Source organism: Natator depressus, chromosome 1 (assembly GCF_965152275.1).
Source record: "Natator depressus isolate rNatDep1 chromosome 1, rNatDep2.hap1, whole genome shotgun sequence".
NCBI classification, from domain to species: Eukaryota; Metazoa; Chordata; order Testudines; family Cheloniidae; genus Natator; species Natator depressus.
The window spans coordinates 263173735-263198534 of NC_134234.1; the positions used below are offsets into that span (position 1 = coordinate 263173735).

Below are 24800 nucleotides of genomic sequence, written 5' to 3' on the forward strand. Positions count from 1 at the left end.
GTTGTGTGTGTTCCTTTCTGTAGATCTTGCAGTTTTGGTTAGCTGGTGGCTCAGGATGTATTTAGACTTTCATTGTGAGAGACACAGTAGACACTAACCAGACAGAGATAAGCGTCTACTACCCCATGCCTGAACAGAACCTGTTCAAGGCATATCATCTCTGGTGTCCTGAGCCACCATATGTAAAATATGGAGGCAACATTTAATTACATTAAAGTCATATATCAAAATAGAGACTTATGCACATATTGGACTAGTTAGTTTTCAGATGACAGAGTATGCTATGGCCTTCAACGCCTAATCTAGAAGGAGTTGAAAGTAAGTGTTCATAAATTTAGAGTCCATAAATTATAAATAAGATATTATATGGTGACTTATGTGAATTAACATTATGTAGAAATTGTGAATGAGTTTTAACACCACATTTTTAGAAAGGCAGTATGTGTGCTATTACTTTCCTGGCAGTGATTCCTGATTTTACTATTTCCCATGTTCCATAAGAGACTAAAGAGGCTTCAATTGGCTTGACTTCTATAGGATAGGAGACAAAGTATAAAAAGCTTGCCCGCAAATGAAAAGTCTTTCTTAATGTCAGTTCAGACTAGAGACTCCTTAACTCTCCACAGTTGGTGGTGGATTTTGTTTTTAAGGTCACTTTTTGAGAGCACTTGACCTTGCCCATGGTCCTAATTCTGCAGCCCAGAAGCATGTAAAATTCATGTTAAAATGGGAATTATGTGCCCATAAAGAATGCAAGAGAATACAGTTTGCACTGAACATCTAAGCACAAAGGCATGACAAATATGGAATAATGAAGTCTTAACTCCAAATTTCCTACTTTGAGGATATTACCTGAGTTGTATAACATTACTATTTGCATTTTTATGTGTTTAATTTGCCCTGGAAGTGTTTTCTACAGACTATTGTCAAGTGAAGCTGTCCTAAAATGACATTTTAAAATATTTTACCTCCTGATAATATTTATAGTATCTCTCCAAAACAAGAGCTGCCATGTTTAACGTCTCATCTTCGCAGTGGCTAATCTGTTACCATAGAGTTAAGTGAAAAAAATTCACTCCTGGAATATACTATTAAAAATAATGTTTTTAATGGATTTATTAACAATTTTGTCTTTCTACACCATTTTGTACTGTCAAAAAAGCAACAGGTGAACCAGAAAGATAAGATAATTTTCACACATGTCCAAGAACTAAAACAAAGCTGACATGGTATGTATGATTTTAGACAACTTTTAAGGACCAATCTTGACAATATCTCTTTAATCTAAACATAGATTTTTGTTTCTATGACAGGATATTGAGACTATATATGCTTTCTAGTGTCATTTCACTAAAGACAGGTTATTCAGTCTATTTAAAATGAGTTCTATTGGCACTCCAAGAAATAGCTAGTGAATTTTTAAATAGTGTTATGCATTTGATGTGCTAGGTGAAAACCAAACATATTTCTGAATCCGTATTGGTGTACAAAACTGTCTGCACTAGTAGCAGAGAAAAATAAAATTGGATTGCTTTTTTCCATAAATGAAGTAGATGGATAATATAAACATCTGTTGTTATGTTATATTATCTCATATCTGACAATGAGATTTTTGTCAACATGCAAGTGGGAAATAATATTTTTGTGATGTTATGGATTCAGCTTCATGGAAGAAACAGGAACTCCTGAGTTCTAATTCCCTTCTCCAACCACTGACTGATGATTGAAAAATTGAGCCTGGATGTGACTCAAAGGTGGTGTTTAATCCTGGATACCTCAGTTTTTGGGTGCCCAGTTTTAAACAGCTAGAGCCTGATTTTCAGAAGCCCTGAGTGCACTCATCATTCATTGGGAATCTCAGAAATTGAGGCCATGTTTGGAGATATGTGCCTTAATTTCTGTGTTTGAAATTCCATTTGTGTAAAATAGAGGTAATGACATGTACTTCTCCACAGTGGTTTCCATTTTAAAAACATTTACTATGGATGCAGTATTTTTAATTTTTCCTATATTCAGAATAGGAAATAATGTGGTTAAGTAAGAAATAGCTGGAGACATGTGTGAATTAGTAAATATTTGTAAAATGCTTTGAAGCCCTGAAAGCACTATAAACAGACATGGCAAAAACTCACTTTTCACTGGTCAACAGTTATCACACACAGATCCAAGAAGATGCCTAAGGCCCACTATATCCAGTGGGAAGCCTCTCACTTAGCTGAAAATTGCCTGGCAATACTACCTCCATAATTATTGTGTTTTGTTTATATTGAACTGACTATCCAGATGTGCAGCAAGTTGCTGCACATCAGGTCCTGCAATACTGTTTAAGCAGCTTTCAGTGATGCATATAAAGTTGAGGGCCCCTTAGTTAAATCAAAATGATGGATTTAACCACTAATTGACCACTAACCTTTTGTTAATCCATGTGAACCAAAGACTGTGATTCTGGTCTCCTGACACCTCAGCAGTTCCCAATAAAATTGAAATTAAGCCTATTAGGACATCACTGTCTTTAGGGTTTTTTCCCTAGAGCACTGAAGGTAATTTACTTACACAGTAATGTAAAGATCAGACATCTGCAGTCCTATTCTTCCCTCACAGGTGTAAGTAACTCCAGTTGATTTCAGCAAGGTCTACTCATCTCATGTGAAAAGAGAATAGACTTTCAATGAGCTTCCCTTTTCTCTAGTTTGTCAACAGTATTCGTAAAAGCAGTATTAAGTGCAGTGTCTAAGTTCAAACTGAGACAGTAGCTCAGGCTGGATTTGAACCATAGTTGCTTCTGACTTTCAGTTCTTGAGCCAAATTTATATAAATGAGTACAATTGCAGCAGTGATTTGTCTCTTTAACGCTAAGCAGAAGGTCATACAGTCAGCCTTCCCATTGGTGTAATTCTAAGTTTTGAGCCCACCGGCTCACACAAATAGAAGCAACAGGTGAACCAGAAAGATGAGATAATTTTCACACATGTCCAAGAACATCCGGAAGATGTTACCGCTGGCAATGATGATTATGTGTTGAAGATCTGTAACATCACACACCTAAATATAGTGCATATACTTTGAGGTAGTACTCCTGAAAATGGCATCATAATATGATAAATTGACATTAGAGTGAATACAGACAATTGAGCCTTAAAGAAGCAAAATGGGGGAGGGAGGAAAATAAGGGCAGTTAGAGATAAACATTTTGTGTACCATGCTTTGAATTTACTCTAGTGGATTTCCATTCTCAGGTCTAGTCAAATAAAGTGACTGGCATGCAGTAAGTTGTATAGAGGAGGTAGGGTACTAGCTTTATAGATCAGTACAGGGAGGTAGTTCCATCCATAAGGGCAGTATGGAAGAAAGCACAAAGGTGTCGGTGGTATATGTGGAGAAACTATCAATGATGCCAGACTCAATTGCCAGAGTGTACGGGCATAGGGCCAACATGATAAGACATAAGTGGATAAGTATATTATTTATGAGTATATTCTATGTCTGTTATATTAACTGTGAGGGGTATAGTTGTAGAGGGTCTGGAAAGTGGAACAAGAAGCATGAACTGGAAACAGTAACGAAAAGGCATTCAAAGGTATTCAAAGGGAAGGCATTCAAAGAGAAAAGGTGCTGTGTTTAGATCTATAGTTATGAAAGGTTTTCTTGGCAGGTGTACTTTTGTATAGATTATAGGAAGTTATGTGGGTATGAAAGAGGCCAGAAAGGATGCCATAATAAGGCTAGGAAATAGTGTCCTGAAGTGGTTTTTGAAGTGTGGACAGAAAAGGTTGGATTTCAGACGACTGTATGGAGGATGAAGTGGCAAGATTTAGATGTACAGGAATTGGGAGGAAAGAAAGATGACTCTAGGTTATTATCCTGAATGATAAGGAAGATGTCAATAGTGACAGAGAATGGAGTGAGTGAGCAGGGTTTTGACCATGTTAATTTTAAGAAGAGATGCTGAAGAGATTGGATGAAATGCACGTTTGGATGGTAGAAGACAGGTCAAAAGTAAAATGGTAGATTTGTGAATCATGATCAAGATGATAGCTGAAATTACGTGAATGGATGAGATCACGAAGACAGAAGGTGCAGTGTTATCTAGCTCTCTCTACCACTATAATGGGGTCAGCACCCATCTCTTGTGCATGCCCCCTTTTCTCTAGGAGATAGTGCCTGCAAACACAGTTCTTTTCACTGGGGGGGGGTACCCACCTCTCGTGGATGGCTCCCTTTCTCTCCGTTAGGTGTGAGCCTGCTTTTGGTTTTACATCAGGATGGCACCTGCCTCTTGCAAGGACCGCCCCCGGCCACCAGTTCTCTTGGCTGATCTTCGGCAGCTCAGCCATCCAGCTGAGCCGCACACGCTGTCCCCCCTTCTAGAGTATACAGTCCTGAGTTCTTATCATGGCCCTGTTATGGGGTTGTAGCTCTTGGGCTTCTTCCCAGAGGCACTGCCTTCTTCAGACACCCAGCCAGGCCCATCTTGGTACCCTTCTCTGATCTGGCCAGGTTTTGTGCTCAATCCCCCAGGCTCAGCCTGCCTGCACTGACCTTTTGATGGCTCTGCTGCTATTCTATCCAGCCAACCAGGCATCTAGTCTTTGGTAGCCTTTGCTGGGCTCATTTCTGTCTGGTGAGCTCTCTGAAGTGAGCTATCTGCAGTCCGACTACTCATCTAGCCAGCCAGGCACTTGTTCCTCCCTCATCGAGCTCCACACAGCAACTGAAGGTTTTGTTCTGCTGCTTGCCTTTTATCTGGCCCTTCTGGCCCCTTATTGGTCACGCCAGCAGCCTCCAGACCTAGTCCACCCTGCCATAAGCATCTTTTAAATGTCTAGTCCAGATCAGGAAAGTTGTGCTTTAGCACGAGCTAACCTAATTAAGATAAAGTATAGCAGGCAGCCTAGCCTTTAACTCAACCAGCTTACAAGTGTGCCTTCTTTACAGTCAGCCTTTAAAATGTGTCTGCATTTAAGCCACAATATCTTTAATCCCTAGTTGAGGCAGGAGAATCAGGAGAAGATGGAGCCTTGGAACGCAAGGGAAGACCAGATTTTTGCCCTACAGTGTCAAGAGCAACAGAGGTTTGATTTGTATGTTGATATGATCCTATTGAGCATTGTTATTCACAAGACCAGAATTTGGGCCATAATTTTCCAATTGAGAGATTCCCTTAATGTAATATTTCATTGTTCTGTTATTTTTTTCAATAGCCTATAGTGATGTAAATTAGATAGACTTTTGCCTTCTTCATGGCTTCCTAGCATTGTTTTTTTATTTCTGTCTAGGAATCTTTTCCCAAATATCTCAATCTTTTTTCCTGTTTCTGCTCTCCACCCATCTTGCGCTCTTGGCCTAGATATGACACTTAAATCGTGTAGTTGAAAAAAATGAAACAGCTAATCAGTTGATGCTCAGAACCATGCAAATTGTCTGGAGGTCTTCCAATCAGGGGGACTGGTGTGCTCCGGGCAATCTTACAGCAAATGCAACTCAGCACACTGCTGTCATGATTAGGAGCAGCAAAGGCCAAATATGTTTGCTTCACCTGCTGCACTGCACTGTTGCTAATGCTTTTCCCACTGGTTGCAATATTTTTCCTATTATGTTGTTTATAATGTTCATCCTCTCTACTACACTACTAACTACAACATACTGCCAGCTCACATAGCTTACTTTAAAACTTTATGAAGTTCTTATTCCAAACTAGAACTAATTCTGACAACAGTTAGCTACTAAATAGCTGATATGCAGTTATGTATATAGCTTTTCTATCAAATCCTAGACAGCTCTGACATTTCGGATTAGTTTATAGACATTCAGGATTGAATCATCTCTAACTGGTTAAAATTAAATCCAAATACAAGTGAGATTTTGATTCTGTGTATTAAAGATTACTCAATAGTAATGCAACTATCATTTTAATGGGATTTATTATGTGCATTTGTACATTTAGGAGGCATGTGGGTCCAGTGTGGACTTACTACACACTAAAATTGCATGGGGGATTGGAGTGGGGAAAAGGGAAACAAAAGCTCCTAATACTTAAGATTACTACACACAGCTTTCCATTTTAGAAATAAGCGAGGATTAAATTGCTTGGTGCCTGAGACTTGAAAACAATTTTATGTGATTTGCTAACATCTAGCTATTTAAATTGTACGTAACTATGCAATTTCAAGAATGGACTTTGGCACATACAGAAAGGAACATATTACACCAACCAGGAAGTCTTCCCATTACTTTCTGCTGAAACAAGAGGTCAATTTTATATTTGCCTTTTTATCTACATATTCTTTATTGAGTTGAGGCTTAATTTTTTGAGTAAATTGCTTATCTGATACTATTCCAGATGTCTTTGGATATTGGTTAAAGATGAATTTTTGCCTTTGGCATATGTAACTTACACTGGCCATTTTATTGGCATTATTTGAACTATTAGAATATTAGGGGGAGTTTGCTTATTGGTAACTCAGCTTCCACCAACTTCACTAGTAACCCTATCACCTTTAACAATTTTTGCCTGGCACTTTATAGCAATCTTGCAACATGAGTTGCGCACATTTGTCCTGAAAGCAGAATTTGCAAACTGGAAATGTACATCTTGGGCATCCCTGGGCACCTTAGGCATGGCCACTCTCCAAACAAACAGTGTTGGTGCCTGTGGGCCCCCAGGTAGCTTGAGCTGTAATCCAGTCTAGGCAGATTTGCCATCACCATGAGCCCTGCACCCTGTATTATGCCAGCAGAAGATGTCATGTACAAGGGCTAAACTGAGCTCTGCTATTGTATTTGGTTGCCATGGAAAATAAATTTGTGCTATCTGTCATTGTTAAATACAGTCATAAGCACAAAGGGGCAAATCCTTCCCCAGAGGTCATGGGAAGAAATCCTTTCCTTTGCTATGGAGTTGCAGCATCTAACAACCCTCTGTGAAGGAGCTGTGGCCACTGGATTTGCAATGCATCAGAACCATCCACACTAACCTCCTCCTTCAAGTTCCCTTGTGAGACTACTTATAGGGAACCTCTGTGGAACAGAGTGCCAGGGGATGCACACCCTTGGAATGGGCTCTCAAAATCTCCACCCTTCAAATACAGCGGAACCACATGGGCTTGGTTGTGTCTGAGGACTGTACATCCCTGTGTGGGAGGGGAGATAGAGTACAAGCTTTATCTGAAAGTCAGGACAACTGTTATTTCTAAATTCAGAAGACACCATGTTGTTTGAATCCCTACACTAATTTGAAAGATTTCTTCTCTTCTGTCCATTCATTAATTTCATATACACAAAACAAAACAAGAATAATCTATTAGGATGGGAGTTAGCATAGATAGAAGAGGTATTCTGCTTTTATTCTGAATGAAAGAAAGCAAACACTTTACTAGTACAGTGCTATCATTTCTATAAGAACGGCCATACTGGGTCAGACCAAAGATCCATGTAGACCAGTATCCTGTCTTCCGACAGCAGCCAATGCCAGGTGTCCCAGAAGGAATGAACAGAACAGGCAGTTACCAAGTGATCCACCCCCTGACGCCCACTCTCAGTCTATGGCAAACAGAGGCTAGGGACACCATCCCTGCCTATCTTGGCTAATTGATGGACCATAAATATATCTAGTTCTTTTTTTAACCCTGTTATAGTCCTGACCTTCACAACATCCTCTGACAAAGAGTTCCACAGGTTGACTGTGCATTGTGTGAATAAATACTTCCTTTTGTTTGTTTGAAACCTGCTGCTTATTTTCATTTGGTGACCCCTAGTTCTTGTGTTATGAGCAGGCATAAATAACACTTCCTTATTTACTTTCTCCACACCAGTCCTGCTTTTATAGGCCTCAATCATATCCCCCCTTAGTCATCTTTTCCCCAAGCTGAAAAGTTCCAGTCTTATTATCTCTCCTCAAACAGAAGCTGTTCCCTACCCCTAATCATTTTTGTTTCCTTTTTCTGTACCTTTTCCAATTCCAATATACCTTTTTTTGAGATGGGGCGACCATATCTACACACAATATTCAAGATGTGGGTATACCATGGATTTATATAGAGGCAATGTGATATTTTCTGTCTTCTTATCTATCCCTTTCCTAATGATTCCCAAGATTCTGTTCGCTTTTTTGACTGCCACTGCACTTTGAGTGGATGTTTTCAGAGAACTATCCACAGTGACTTCAAGGTCTCTTTCATGAGTGGTAACAGCTAATTTGGCCAAATCATTTTATATGTAATGTTGGGATTATGTTTTCCAATGTGCATTACTTTGCATTTATCAACATTGAATTTCATCTGCCATTTTGTTGCCCAGTCACGCAGTTTTCTAAGATTCCTTTGTAACTCTTCTCAGTCTCAGTCCCTTGTGCAAAATGCGGGGTTCTGTGTGAGCCAACTCGAAGGCACCTGCAAAGACTTGTCTATGTGCTATATTTTTCTTACTGTGAATAATCCCATTGTTCTCAAATGGACATTTTACCATGTTTAAAGCTAGGCCCATGTGTAAATCTTTGCAGGATTGGTATCAAAAGCACCATTTTGTACATTCTTCATCTGGGGAATGAGACCATTTTGAGTTAAAAAAAAAATCATACTTAACAATGCAGGAGGCCCAAATGCAAAACTTGCCCAACTCTTTATTTATACAGTGCCCTAAAGTGCATTAGGCACTATACAGAAATATAAACAAGGATGCTGTCCCACAGAGCCTACATTCTGAATAGACAAACATACAGACGGATGGATGGAAAGGTAAAAGATGTAACAGTTTTTTTCCCTCCCCATTCATTGTTTCCTTTTCTAAATTTTATTTAGAACCCTATTTGCTTTTGTTTCTCAATGGAAATTGTTAATCTTTAATTATTTATGCTAGCCTGTTTATTCTTTTGCATATATTCTATTTATTACAAATTTATATTTTTATTTTCTCTGAAAACCATTTCCTATATTCAGTTTATAGTTGTTTAATCCACCATTTTCCATGATGTTGCTTTTCTTCCAGCTTCTTCTTTATACATGTCTTCCAATAGTCATCTCCTGTTTCTGAATCCACACCCCCCTTCTCCTGTTTCAACAAACAGTTCACTGAAATTTGGTTCTGCTAATGTTAGTGTGTGGAATCATGAAGCGGCTATGAGGGTACTCATGCTGCTCTTGCCATGACGCTGCTGCCAGAGTCTCTGCCTCCCAGTAGGTTCAGAATTATAATCTGCTTTTGAACTTCCATATGTATCAGGCATAACTGAATAGAGGAAAAAACTGCAGAAGGTTCTTATAGTTTAAAGGGCCAATGAATGCACAAACCTTCCACAGCAGAAATGGTCTGGTTATCTACAGCCATCTGTTTGCCTTGGGCTGGATGAAATATTTTTTAGTCTATGGGGAAATTGATATGCCATGAACTCCTCTGGGTGGCACATTCTTACATTGTTTGCTGGGAAGTACTTTACTTATGTGTGACTCTTATGAACACTGGTGTTTTCTGGCCCGTTGCATAGTTTCTTGTCCTATCAGATTTACATGGTGTCTGATTTCTACATGCATCCATATTGGTGACACAGAATAGCCAAACACTGTGTTCCTGTGAGAGATTGTCTTTAAATGCTTTATCATATTTTGCTGGATTGCAACCACTAAATTAGAGAAATTCCTGTACCAGACTATTTTCACTCATGTTCTGAACCTGCCAAGCCCTACTTAATTTAGTGGTTTTGAATACTGAGACCAATCTCATGATTTGGCAGAGTGAACATGTCATATCTTCTATCTGTTTGCTTCTTTCTAGCATTAGTAAATGTAGGGAGCTCATACTCCTAGAATACACCACTAATATTTAAATATTTATTTAAGGCACAGTTTAACTCCACTTGAAGTCCAATAGGAGTCTTTTTATTGACTTCAGGGGGATTTGAATTGAGCCTGTAGCCTATAGATATCAAGGGATGCCTCCTATTTCTCAGGAAATCACAACTAGTAAGTATCCACTTCTAATTGTTTCTATTCACAAAAAAACACACGTAAAAGAATATCCAAAGAGAGCCCTAGTGCCCATAACACTAGCCATTCAGGATATTCAAAGGAAACTAAGCTCTTCTGGGTTCTGCCATCAAACAATAGATCAGGTTATCCATGTGTTATATATATATATATAGTATGAACAGACTCACAAAATCCGTGAAAACAGAGAAATTCCATTTATTAACTCTATATAATTCTGTTTCTTTCACAAAATACACTTTTAAAACCTGATCAGGATGTATACCTGAATCAGAACTTAACAAAAAAGGTACAGTAAAAGCAACTGCATTAGAGGGTTTGCCATATGTCAAATGAAGAGTTAAAAAAAATCCATACACAATCATCACAAATAATTTAAAAAATGTAATATTCAACAGTGAAATGTATTTATTTATGATAGAATATAGGTAACCCCTTCTAGTCACTAAATTTAGGGTTTCAGTAGGAAGTGATCTATTTAAACTGTTGAATTTTAAGTTCTATTTTTGACAGAGTTATTGGACCATTTTCTTTTTTCCAGTTTTACTGCATCCACCAAGGCTATTTTTATCATGTAGTTGCATTTCCACTTTTCAGGAGTCTTACCGAAAGAAAAGGAGCTATACACTGGAAGTAGTACCTTCTGGTTCTCTTGATGCTCATCCTTCAGAAAATGAAAACAACCTTTGTGATTTCATGAACATAGCAGTTACGAAGAAACCTTGTTCGTTAGAAATAGCAAGAGTACCTTCCTCAAGAACAGGTAAATCACCACTATTCTCTTACCTTATCACTGGTACAGTCTGATGATATGTATAATATTTCATTGTTGGCTTATAATATTTTTCACTAGTATAATGCCTTCCATCCGAGGCTCTGAGGGTGATTTACACCATTAATGAACCTCTGTGAGGGATGTATTAATGAACCTCTGTGAGGGATGTAAATATTATCCACATTTTATAGAAGGAAAGCTGAGGCAAGGGTTAAATGACTTCCTAGATTCCCATGGAAGTCTGTTGAAAAGCCAGGAATAAAAGCCAAATTTCTAGAGCAAATTTCCCAGGCATGTGCAGTCACTTCCTCACCATCCTATTTTTACCAAGTACTTAACACTAATCTGTAATACAAACAACAAAATAAATAAATATTCTGAATATCTAACTACTTAACAATTAACAAAATAACCACCAGAGAATAAAATTAAAGAAAGTACCTTTGAATTAATATATATGTATACAAAATAAAAGCCCAGAGCTCCTATTTCATATAGATGCAGTGAATAAAAACTGAAAGAGACATGAAATGACAGTCTAAAATATTTTTAAATTTGACAAATTACTATGTGGATTACACAGTTCTGAACAGCAGTGAGTTATGTTTACAAGATAATAACAATTATACTGAGTCATATGAATAATACTATAAACAAGGGCTCTGTTTACATTTTCCAAAATTACATACTTCTCCCTGTTGCCCTTGTTTTGACTTTTCCTGTGTCACCACTTTGTACCAGATTTGCAAGGTATAATCTTCTAATAATACAAATAATTGGAATAAGAGCACGTTTTGACAAGTAAGAAATCACAACAGTATATGGAACTATTGGGAACAACACCACTGATTTTTTGATCATCATAATCTTGTTCATGAATCATGGGTTTGGAAATATGTATGAATGTCAGATTATTAAGGGCTAGATCATGAGTTAATTATCTACTCTGAGCAAAGGGCAGCTCCTTCTTTTCCCCTCTGTTCCACTATGGATAAATAATGCAAGAGTGGAGCAGGTGGACTGGATCTTGGGGCTCCCACCTCCTATCTGGGTGCCCTAACCACTGGTCTATAGTCTCTCACTCACTCACTCACTCTCGTATTTATCCACGGTGGAACAGTCATCAGGCCAGAGAGAGAACGACTGTCATTCAGTGGGAACACAGGGTCCAGTCCCCATGCTCCAATCACTCTTTTGTTATTTGTCCACAGCGGTACAGCTTCAACAGGAGAGCTGGAGGGAGCACCACACCCCAGGTGAGTTCTCTAACCACTAGACTAAAATTGGACAACTCTTCCTTCACCATTCTGTGTGGAGTGAGGCAGGTGCCTAACTTATTCCTACAAGAAACAACTTGGGTGCCTAAACCTCCGGACTCTGGCTGGCTCCCAATCATGGAACACCTCACTACAGTCTAGATGTAGTGCCTAACTCCAAGAGAGGGGTGGGATTTAGCACACATCTTTGTCGTCGCCATCTCCCATTGACTAGCTTAGGTGGCTTTGCTCCTAGTTTGCTGGCTTTTGTGGGTCTCATTTTTAGGTGCCTATCTCTCCCCATTCATTGTATAGGGAGCCTGAGTGCCTAACTTGGCTTTGTGGATCACAGTGTTCTTCCTGTGATTTTCTAGGTGCCTAAAACTTACACAGTATGATGCTCAGCTTTGCAAGATCTAAGTCCTTTCATAGATCCCACCGTCTGTTCTGTTCCTGACTCTGCAACAGGCTTGCTGAATGACTTCACCTCTCTCTGACACACCTTTCCCACATCTGAAATTAAGATAATACTTACCTTTCTCACAGCAATGTTCTGAGGCATTCATTAATTTTTCCAAGGATAATTTTGCAACTTTGGATTGAGTGGAAGTTCTATATTAAACAAAGTTTAAAAAAAGAATTCTTTAAGGCAATTTTTTTTGTTAGGTAGTCTGCAAATTGAGAGTTGAATTGCCTTTCTCATAACAGATCAGAAAAGTTAATTTGATCCACCTACTTTGGCTTTTTTCCTGAGTAAGACCTGGATTGCCTGCACTAGACACTTTTATTAGGCATTTTAATTTACTTATTGTCTATCTTTAAAAAAATCCATGTATGTGACATACTTAACCTTGTGAAATCATAAAATCATAACAGTTAATAAGGCAGACATAATATTCTCCTTCTGATCTTAAGGCTGTAGTCAAGCTTTGTGAACTTTTATCAACAAACCCATCATCCATTGAAAAGGTGTAAAAGAGGCCTTAGGCACTGGATAATTATGTTGCTAAAATAGTAACTACCAGGCACCTGCAGTGATGTAGAGTTTGCCCATTTTACATAAAAATCACTTAACTGGTGACTAAAATACCAGGAAAAGATGTTAACTGGATTGTGTGAGAAAATGTAAATATGCTAAGTTCTGCTAGTGTGCTAAATGCTGTGTTAAACACTTTAAAAAGTCCACACTGTAAAATCTCAAGACTATTTTAGCCCAGTAGTAATATTTTATCCTGTGACAGTGGGCTTTGAGGATTTGTCAATTTATATTTCATAGCAATGGGAATTTGAGTTGGGCCATTTGTTTCAAACTAGGGGATTTTTTTTTGTAAAAGGTCACACCCAAACTCTGTGTTCTGCAGTAATGAAGATTGGGCCTGGTCTAGTCTGAAAAGGGTTATGGTTTATAATTTTAGTTAGGGTGTGATTTTTTTTTAAACAAAATAGTTATATCAGGAAAAAAACCTAGTGTAGGTGCAGTTTACTGATAAAACGTGATAAAAAGGTGGCATATACTAGTATATTCCTACACTATATATACACTATATACAAGTTTGCCCACCTCTTCTTTACATGATCACTACTATCAGAATTGGAAAGAACTCCTAAAAGCATGTCAGTAACCACTGCATCCATCCAAAACAAGAAAAAAGATATAGCTCAGAATACTATGCACCTTGGAAGCACATGTCAAAACCTAGGCTTGTGTGCTGGTTCAGACTGGGAGTTTCCCATTTGAATTGGCAGAGACTAACCCACTGCAGGGTCAAACTGTGTATTTTCCAATGTAAATAGTACCATTTCTCAGATTGCTCAGTGCCTAGCCAAAAGGTGAACCCAGGCAAGACTGAGGTGGAGCAGGTGGGAAAGGAGTGCTCCAAAGAACTTGCCATTTCTGCAACATTCCTCCCCCTCTCCATCCCCTGAAAGCACCTGCCTTCATATTGTTCAGTTAGTCTGTAGCCTTGGGGTCTGCAGAATAAGTGCTTCTGGATACCCCAAAACACTCACTTTCATTTGTGACTGACCAGAAGGCGGCACCCCATCCATTGAACTGCCATGATGCAATATTACATGAACTATTTTTCTGGGAGTCAGTAGAGCTACCATACCATAACACCGTGAGCGTCTATGCTTGTACTTGCATGTGGACTGAAACTGATGGTCTTAGTTAAAGGCCTAGCAAATGAATTTAACTTTAATGACTACACGGTGGCTGAGGGACAAAAACACAATATAGCTACAGTAACACAAGGCATTACACTCTATCCATGTCTGTGGATACTGCAGATGCAAAGATATGGATGGGTCATCTGACTCTGAGCCTAAATTCAGCATCACAACACATCCAAGATCTTCTTTTCTCTTCTTTTTGTGTTTCCATGTGTATTCATTTCAAGCGCAGTCTCTGTACAAGTCAGGGAGATAATATCCATGCATTATTCCCCACCACTACCATATTTTAATTCTGATTCTCTTAAGCAGATGGAATCCAAGATGGTTTATGAGACCCACATATGCTTTTATCTGATCTTGATTAGCCCTTTGAGCAGTTTCTAAACTCTGTAGAGAGTCTTTTGGTCTTAACAAAGAATCTCACAATTTACTTGTCCTTAGAGGTTAATTTATAAAGAGCTATGCTTTGCATTCAGAGCTCCAAAATATAAATCATCAGCAGAACACAATGTAATAGATTCCACACTAAACTCCTCCTAATGGGGTGACAATGATGGCACACTTAATTTTTTTATCATGCTCACTGCCATAATATAGAGTGCACATTTCCATATCAAAATATCCTAGATTAATGCACCAGTATTTGTTTGCAAAGAGAACTTTTAAAATGTTACACTCAAAGCTAGTGATGTTTGGTGGAGGTTGGGGATTCTTCCCATGAAGTAGTATTATTTCTAAGCACCTATTCTCCAATAATATAACAGATTTTCTGACTGTTCCCAAAACAATGCCTCAAGAACCTTTACTGGTCAGATATTCCCTTGAGTACACAATTTATTTTCTCCTTTTAAAAATTTGCTGACATTTGCTGAAATTGCTTTTCTTTTACTTCCTCTCACATTACCTTCTATTATTTGTGGGAGGCAGAGCATCCTAGGGTTGCAATTTCTCTTCACTAATTATCTGAAATCATACCCATTTATTTTGAATCATATTTTTTCCAATGCAAATATAGATTTTTGTAGTGTATCCTCTTTTTTATTTACAATGGTCCCTGGAATGAGTATTATTGACCTTTTCTGTGTACTTCTCAAGTCCTATAATATCTCATATAAATGGTAGTGAGTAGGAGACAAGAACTGAATACAGACATACTTAATATTGTTCAAATACAGTAGAATCATAATGTAACTTTCACCTTGCTGTCTTCTCACATGCCGTTTACTTATATTACTGGAGCATTTTAGAGGAATACTGGCAAACACTAATTTTCTTTGTCTTCTTGCATTATTTTATTAATTTTAAATGGTAAGTATTCTTATTCTGCTTTATTCCTACAATACAATTAAATGTCACTAACCATATTAACCAGCTTTTATTTGGTCTAAATGAGCATCTTTGCTATTGGGCTTGCAATTTCATCTGCCTGTTCCTTTAATATTCTTCTATGGAGATTATCCAGCCCCTGCTCCCCACAATTTAGTCCCATTAAGATGTTTGAGTTTGATTTCCACCTCAGATGTGGTAATTTCTACTTTCATATCCTCGTTCCCTTATTAAAAACAGAGGCAAATTATTTGCTTAGGTGCTGGGCCATGGATAGATTATTTTTAATCTCCACCCCATCTCCTCAGTACTTAGTAGTCCCATTTCTTGTTTTCTTGTTTTCTTTTTATTTATATGGCTCTAGAACCTTTTACTACTGGTTTTAATTTTCTTTGCAAGGTCCCAATCTGTCTGGTTTTTGAAAATTCTCACTTTATCCCTACACTTTCTGACCTCCAGGAGGTAGCGTTCCTTGTTGATCCTTCTCATCTTCCATTCCTTGTAAGCTTTCTGGTAAAACAGTTGGCAAAATATTGGGATCTCACTTGGTAACCCTTCCATTAAGTTACACAGGGGAAATGACAAAATTTCAGTTATTTGAGTAATGTCCCAGTGGGCACTCCACTTTAGGTGCACATATGCCCCTATATCTTTGCTCAGAATTTTTGGTAGCAGTGCCCATTTCACCCACGCATGTGCCCTTCACATCCTCATACCAAAGCTATATAGGGTTGCACAGGTGAACCGCCCTCAGTTCCTTCTCAACTACCTTCTGTCAGAGACTGAATTTAGCATGTGCCTCTTTATTATCTGTTCTGTTCATTCCCTCTGAAGCATCTGGCATTGGCCACTGTCAGAAGACTGGATACTGGGCTAGATGGACCTTTGGTCTGACCAGGTATGGCTGTTCTTATATTATGTTCTTATATTCTCTTTGCTGTGTGCCTGTTCCCTCTCTTATTAGCATTTTAGCTTTGATAGTTAATTCTTAGTAGTAGTAGGTTTAATACCTTAGAGTTGTTGAAACATTTCCTCCCCTTTTCTTTTTTCTTTTCTTAAATATACATATAAGTGGCTTTTCTTTTTCCCTTACTGGGGGCTTGAACAAGTTTTCTTCTGTAGCGGATGCTGGGATCCCTGGGGTTTAAAGGTGCCTCTCATGTTGAGATGCAGTCCTCATTAACAATGGGCATTCCCAATGCATTCATTGTTTGGGGGACTCTCATAGTCCAAGCAAGTGCAAGATCTGCACTTCTTTTAAGGATATACACTCTTAATGATGGAGCAACCCTTCTTTTAAGGGTACAGGCTCTTACTGATGGAGCAAGCCTTAAGACCGGCTTCTGTTCCAGGTTCAGAGAACTCTCCTGACAGGGACCCTCCACCTCTGTCAGTGCCCTGTCATTGTCAAGAGCATGATCACAGAGACCTTCCAAGGGGAAGATGGCATTGAAACCGCAGTCTCAAACACTCTCCATGAGTGAGGTGTTGATAACCATACCAGCAGTACTGAGAGCTTCCCACTCAAACTCCAAGGAGGGGAGTAAGAGGAGGAGAACAGAGAGTTCCTCATCGAAGAAGATCCAGTCACAGGAGATCTCAGGTCCCAAGGGGAGTGCTAGTGAGGCTCTGAGCACTTTGGGTACCATGAAGCACACTAAGACTTCAACTAAGTCCCATACCTCAGTGGTAAAGGTACCAAAGACTACTATGACCAAGGGAACAGCGTCAATAAAATCTTTGGTATAACCAGTGCCATCTTTCTCCTATCCAGTCATCTCTTTCCACAATCTTGGATTATCTGTTGGAATTGAAAACATCAGGCCTTTCTATGAGTTCCATCAAGGGTTTTTTTAGTGGCAGTAACAGCTTTCCATGTGCCAGTAGAAGGTTTGTCAATATTCACTCATCTGACTCCAATGAGATTCCTAAAAGGCCACATTAATTTTTTTCACATTAGATCCTCTACACCACTTTTGGACCTTAACCTGGTTCTTAACTGTCTCATGAAACAGCCCTTTAAGCCACTAGCTACATACTCACTGCCACATGTGTTTATGAAGACCTTTTGATAGTCATCACTTTGGCTTGAAGGGTCTGGGTGATGGGGCCTCTAATGGCAGGCCCTGCATTTATTGTGTTCTCCAAGGAGAAAGTATCACTATGACCCATCCAAAGTTTTTTCCTAAAATTACTTCTGACTTTCACTTTAACCAAACTATCCACTTTGTTTTTATTTTCCCTACATCACTTTACATCACTTTACACACGAGTATGCCTTTCATACGCTAGATGTTAAGAAGGCCTTTTACTTGGACAGAACTAGGCCATTCAGGAAGACCCCCTAAGACTCTTTGTCTATTGCAGATAGCTCTAGGGGAGCCTCTGCCTCCACATAGACTTTCTAAATGGATCTCTGGATGCACTATTGCCTTGTTATGGTTTTGCTGAGATTCCACCTCCCCTGAGAGTGATTGCACACTCTGCCAGATCACGGTTTGTCTGTGGCCCCACTCAAAAATATTCCAGTTTCTGAAATCTGCATGGATGTAACATGATCCGTGGTGCACTCATTCTCTGACTACTATACAAGGGAGTCACTTGAAGTGGAGCACTCACAGGGGAAAACCTTTCTCGAAGAACTCCAATTACTGCAAAAGATGAGTAACCTTTTCTATGCGTCACAGTTCCTGTGGTAACTGCACCCCTGATCATTTCATGGGCTCCTTGAGGGTAACTCACTTTTGTCTCAGGACTTGAGCTGTCATCTTTCTTGGTGTGGAGTCCTGTGACACACTCCCTCTAGATCTGAGCCTTAAACTGCAGAATCCTGCAATTTACTGTGATTATCTCAGCAGGTCTGACTTTAATTCAGCACCTGCAGTCATGCTGTCTTTGGCAGGGCCAGCTCCAGGCACCAGCGTTCCAAGCAGGTGCTTGGCGCGTCAGTCAGAAAGGGGCAGCAGAGTTTCCATGGTGGCAGCAATTCGGCGGCAGCTTCTCCATTCTGCTGGCCACGGCGGCAATTCGGCGGCAGATTCTTTCTCCCCTGCCATCCACGGCGGCAATTCAGCGGCAGCAGGTTTTTTGCTTGGGGCGGCAAAAATGGTAGAGCCGGTCCTGCTCTTAGGTATGTCTACACTGTGATAAAAGACCCACGGGCATGGCTGCGGCTGTTGACTTGGGTTTGCAGGGCTTGTGCTGTGTGCAGTGTAGACATTCAGGCTCAGGCTGGAGCCCAGGCTTTGAGATCACAGAAGGCGGAAGGGTCTCCGACCCCAGGCTCCAGCCCAAGCCTGAATGTCTACACTGCGATATTTAGCCATGCAGCTCAAGCCCAATGAGGTCGAGTTAGCTGACCCATGCTCTGAGACTCAGTGCCATGTAGACATATCCACAGGGGTAATGATAAGGTTAACCAGTGATCACTGCCAGCTTTCACAACCCAAACATTGCAGAGAAAACATGTTTTAAAAAAAAATAAACAGATTGCACGCAGATCTTAGCTCATTCACCCATCTTCCGTATGGAGTCCCTGATGGCGTTAGAGAACTTCAAGTAATTTCTGAGGGCCCTCTCTCTCTTTTCCATAGTTTCATTCAGTCATTGGACAGAGAGAGTGACCACCCTCCTTGTGTCAGAACGATTGCTTTATACCGTTAACAGTTCTTTGACTGTCAGGCCTCTTGAACTAGGTCAAATCAATATATGTTGTTTTCCCCAAGGGGTGAAACTTCCAGGGGTTTGTTACTAGCATAGGGATTTGCATTAATTCCCTTCCCACTCCCTGTGATTTTGGTTCCTGTCAGTAGAATAGTTTAGCTCACCCATTTAGCTTGGAATACAATCACTAGTCAGTGCATAAAGATACATATTAACATTTATAAATCTGATACAATAGTCTTTGAATACTCCATGTGTTCGCTGCATCATATCTGTCACACTGGCACAAATATAAGCACCTATTTCACTGCTATGTGGCTCAGTTTACATATGTATTCTCATAGCAAATGGATAAGAAAAATCAAATTATAAAGTTGTCCAGGCAGTATGCTGCTCTTTCTCCTGAGCAGACTGAGGAGTAGAAGACAAAGCCAACAGTCCCTCCCATCTGCTGTCCCTGTTAATCTGCATTTTAAACACCAGAGCTATCCTCTAGGACAAACATTTACCATGTGAAATGTGACTGAAGACCTGAAATCCTCAAATTATTCCATAACTAGAAAGTGTCGAGGAACTGCGAATGCAAAACATGACTTGAAATTTTTAGTTCTTTGCTGGATTTGCAAAAAAGGCAAAACCGTTCTTTTCTCTGTTTCACTTAGCTATTTCTTGCCTCTAGCTTAAAGCAGCATTTGCCAGTTAAACTGTTTTGCACTAAGCAAAAATGAAATTTACATGTCACAGATGGGGTAGCAGTCAGTGAAAGCTTTTGATTAATACTGCTTCTTGCTGTGTCACATTTTCATGGGCTGAATCTTACCCATGTGACCAGTGATGCTCAAACTCCCGACAGAAGGCATTTGAAGAGGGAGAGAGCTCATGTAGGCTTCTTGGAAGAAAAGCATAAAAATGTATAAAATTAATTTTCATAAATTGAAATGGGTTAAAACTGTCTAATTATTATTTTGTTTTCACCATATTTATGAGAAGGAAGGGACAGTATATGATAAGAAATAGTGATGGAGATGGGTGCAATTACAATCTTATATAAATATGGAAACAGACCCATTTTTAAAATCACTTCAGCTGCACGCATAGATTATATAAATGTCTGTGTCAGTGGCCATGTGTACATTGTGGCCCCAAATTCAGCAAAACATCTAATCACATTCTTAGGTCCCAATGAAATGTGCCTAAGTCCTTTGATAAAAAATATTTAAATAGAATAGGGCCAAGAACCAATCCCTTTGGGACCTCACCAAAAGTATCTGCCCAATGAGTCTCCACTTACAATTACATTTTGAAATCTATCATTTAGCCAGTTTTAATCCATTGTGTGTGCGCCATTCTGATTTTGTAACATTCTAGTTTATTAATGCAGTACCAAGTCAAATGCCTTGCAGAAGTCTATTACATCACTATTTATTTTTATCAAGTTAGCTTAACAAGATCTGTTTTCCATAAAACCCATGCTAATTTCCATTTATTATACTACCTCCTTTAGTTCTTTATTAATAAAGTTGCATATCAACCATTCCATTATTTTGCCTGGGATAAATGTCAGGCTGCCAGCCCTATAATTACTCAGGTCATCCTGCTTTCCCTTTTTAACTGTGCCAATATTAGTTTTTTTCCAGTCCTCTGGAATTTTCCCAAGTATTTCAAGACTTATTAAAATCAGTATTAATGGTCCAGGTTGCTTTTGGCCAGCTCTTTTAAAACTCTTGGATACAAGTTAACCAGACCTGTTGATTTTAAATGTGTAACTTTAGTTGCTACTGTTTAACATCCTTATGAGTTACTGTTGGAGTCGAAAGTGTTTCATTTTCATGATGTGACTGTATCATCTGTGTGATAGGGTGCTATCAGCCGCACCCTGATCACTGATAATGCTGCAACCTGGAGAAGGCTGCAGGCTGAGCTGTGGGAAATTATACACTTTCTCTTGCGGGATTGTGAGCACCTGTGTGTCAATCACTGGGGTAACAAGGTAAGTGGGGAGACTATCAGGAGACAAAACAGGAAGCAAAGGGGACTGAGGAGGGAGCTGAGAAGGAAGCTCAGAGGGTGAACATGGGCTGGGGAGTGAGTGCTGCAGGGAAGCCTGTCCTGGCTATAACTCTGTGTTGCATGTTATGGGGATGTAAGAGGGACATAAATGCACACCTTGGTGAAGGATAAACAGCCTAGCATATGTTTGACTGTGGAACCACCTGAACTAGTCAGGCAGTGAGGTTCATAGGGTAGCGATGGAGATACCCTGTGACAATCTGTTTTTTCCCAAATACAGAATAGCAATAGTTATTGAACTTTTATGCATTATTATTGACAGTTTTACCATTGTCATCTAGTAAATGGACCAGTGTCATTGTTAGGATTCTTTTTGTTCCAAATATACTTAAAAACTGACTTCTTACTGTCCTTAACTCTGCTGGCTATAGAGTTCACCTTGTGTCCTTTTGCTCCTCTTATCAATTGTCTACAATTACTAGCTTCTACTTTCTATTTATTATAATCAACTCCCCTTTTCCCATTTGTTATATAACTTTATTTTTTAAAATACTGCTTTCACATCCTCACGAAGCCAGGCTCGGTATTTGTTTTTTTTTTTAAACTAGTGTAGCCTTCTTTCACAATAGCTGGATTATGGCTTTTGGGTATCTAGTAAATTGTTCTTAAACAGTTCCCAATTATCATTCACATTTTTATGTTTAAATATTTTCTTCTACATGATTTGGCTCATAATCATTTTCAGTTTTGTAATTGGCCCATTTAAAGCACCAAGTATATGTGTGTGTGTGTGTGTATGTGTGTGTATAATATTACTAATTAAGACTTCATTCTGTTTCCTCATAACAAATATTTCAAGTCATGATCACTTGCACCTAAGGAACCACTGAATTTTAGTTATTGTGATTAATTCCTCTTTATCTGTCAAGCTGAGGTGTAATAAATAATTCCCTTGTGTTGGATGCAACACTTCTTGAATTAGAAAATTGATTATCTTTTTCTTTTTCCTTTTTGCCACTTTTCCTGGTGAGGGTCATGGTGGCAGCATGGAGAGTAGGGACCAGACCTCCTTTTCCTCTGCAACAGGTTCTGGCTTCTCCTGGGGATTCCCCAGCATTCCCAGGCCAGCTGGGAGATGTAATTCCTCCAGCATGTCCTGGGTCAGCCTTTGGGCCTCTGCCCAGTAGGATGTGCCTGGTAGAGTTCTAACAGAAGCCTCCTGGGGGCATCCTTATCAGGTGCCCTGGGGCCAGTTTCCATGCAGAGGACCAGTCTGTCGTGGTCTGTCTCTCCTGCTGTTATTCAGGCATCTCACCTGACCCTCACCCTTCACCTTGTGGGTGGTGAGCCCACAAGATGGGTCCATGTCAACTTTTCTGGCTGGGTGTGGCTGCGTTATGTGGGTGGCCCAACCACCAGACACTCACCTGACACCACCCCCAGGTCCCTAATCCAGGTGAGGTTCGTGTGGACATTTCTGGGCCTTTATGAGGATTTTGAGGTGGATTGTTTTTAGTATGGAACCTCCCCCCAGACCTGTTTGCCTAGGGTGACCGTACCAGGAGCACTAGGCTCCAGATGACATAGCCCTGGGGTTCATCGGAACATGCAAGCCCCTCCATCACAACAAGGTAACGATCTTTGGAGGGGATGTTAACTATAATCTTTAGAAATTTCAAGGACGTTTTTAGTACGGGTATCATGAGATATCCAGACTGTTACTCAGATTATAGTCCCCCATAATAACAGTTTTTTTTCCCCCAACACATTATTGAAGGGTATTTATAGAGCCCATCATCCTAGTCTCTAGTGTGATTTGGTCGTCTGTAGCAGACATCAAGTACCCCATCTTGTGCTTTGTATGTTAGAACATAGATCCATAAGCATTCAAGATCAGCTGCTTCTGAGTTGTCAGGAACATGGAAATGGGTAATCCCATTTTTTATATAGACTGTCACTTCCCTTCTCCTTTTGCTCACTCACTTGGCTTATGAAATAGGTTATAACCAGTGACTTTAATGTTCCAATCGTAAGACTCTTCCCATTAAGTTTCAGTAATACCAACTATGTTGAATGAAATTTGCTCATAAACGAGCAATTTAAATTTCTCTTGTTTACTGCCTAGGCTCAGAGCATTCGTGGATAGGCAATTTAAAGAATTTCTTCTCTTCACCTCCCTTGATACCTTAATTAATTTTGTGCTTGACATCTTCATTTTGTGCTAAATAAGTGCTCATTCGTGCATTGAATGAGGCACATTCCATTGAATCATTGAATGAGGCAGGATCCTGTGGAAAAAATAGTATGTGATCATATAATTAAAACCTGTATCATAATGCATTTGTGGACAGGGACCAAATTAAGGTTGCACAGGCTGTTTTAATTCTAGCACTTCCTAACTTTTAAGTGCTTGACTTTGCAACCTTAACATTCTTTTAATGTAGTTTTGTGTGTGTAATTAAGATGTTATGTTCTAATGACTCTGCTTAACATGCTCCTCCAGGTATGTGCTGCGCCGCACAAAAAGAGTTATTCCTAAAAGTACTGTAGCATTTTCCCAAAGGTAATACATGTAGAAATGAAGTAAGAACCTTTAATGGCAATTGTGCAACCAATCATCAAAACACGTGGGTGTGCATCTATCCCAATATGTGTCCATAAACATAGTTTTATAAGGGTAGAATGATCATTCCATTTCCATTGTACTGACAGTCTTTCTTTTACCAACAAAAATGTCAATCTGACATTGTTAAACATTGCATTATGATTCATTATTTATTATTATCATCCATTAAACAACAATCAAAGGAAACATAGCTTTCAGGGTAGATTTGAACAGTTTTAGGCACTAAGTAGTGAAAGTATAATTTTTTCCTCATCAACATGCATAAATTCTGACCAGAACTAGGCTTCATTCACCCAAGTGGGATTACTATGCAGAATGATTTTGTTGTAGACTTGACTACACTCTGTTCAACAAAGTCACTTTTTCAAATCAAGGATTCAGTGACATGTAATTGTTTTTGAGGTTCTCTATTTTAGAGTTTTTACCTAAATGCTTTTTATTAGATTTCCTTTTTATTAAATAGCTATTAGTTAAGTTATTTTGCTAGTTCATTTTAATTAGGGATGAAATGCACAGAGGTACTATACAAACCAGTTTAGTCTATTCAATAACTGCATTTTTAAAAAGCCTCTCAGCCATTATTCTGTCTGTAATTTAAACAGATATAAAACTGATGGTTAATTGTAAGTTAGAGCAGGTATATGAAGGATAATGTTGTTTTAAAATCTTATCTTATTTCGCTCTCGGAGGCAATACGGCGGCGGGGACGCGACTCTTCTTCGGTTGCTGGCGGCAATTTGGCGGCTGCACCATCACTCCGCCTCTGTGTTCGGCGGCAAGTTTTTTTTTTGTTTGTTTTTTCCCACTTGGGGCGGCAAAAAACGCTGGAGCCGTCCCTGTTCCTGGGTACCCCAGTTATGCAGGGAAGGAGTAATTTGCTCCTTTTCAAAGTGCAGGTTATTCCTCATGCCTGTATACATCCTGCCAGCGCCACTGGCTGGTGCTTAGATGTGGCAGAATTATGGCCCTGTACACTCCCCACCTGCTCCCAT

The 24800-nt window shown here is 39.4% G+C and overlaps 1 protein-coding gene across 6 annotated transcripts in view; it reads left to right on the forward strand.

The window, feature by feature from the left end:
- The window catches only part of ANKS1B (ankyrin repeat and sterile alpha motif domain containing 1B), a 749199-nt gene that overhangs the window by 231715 nt on the left and 492684 nt on the right, over positions 1–24800 (forward strand). For 5 of the 6 annotated variants that reach the window (XM_074941837.1, XM_074941834.1, XM_074941833.1 and 2 more), the window contains exons 10-11: positions 10575–10740; positions 11964–12008. In XM_074941837.1, coding sequence (XP_074797938.1) covers positions 10575–10740; positions 11964–12008 — 211 coding nt within the window. The remainder of the gene's footprint in view (positions 1–10574; positions 10741–11963; positions 12009–24800) is intronic. The other variant, XM_074941835.1, reaches the window with a different exon arrangement.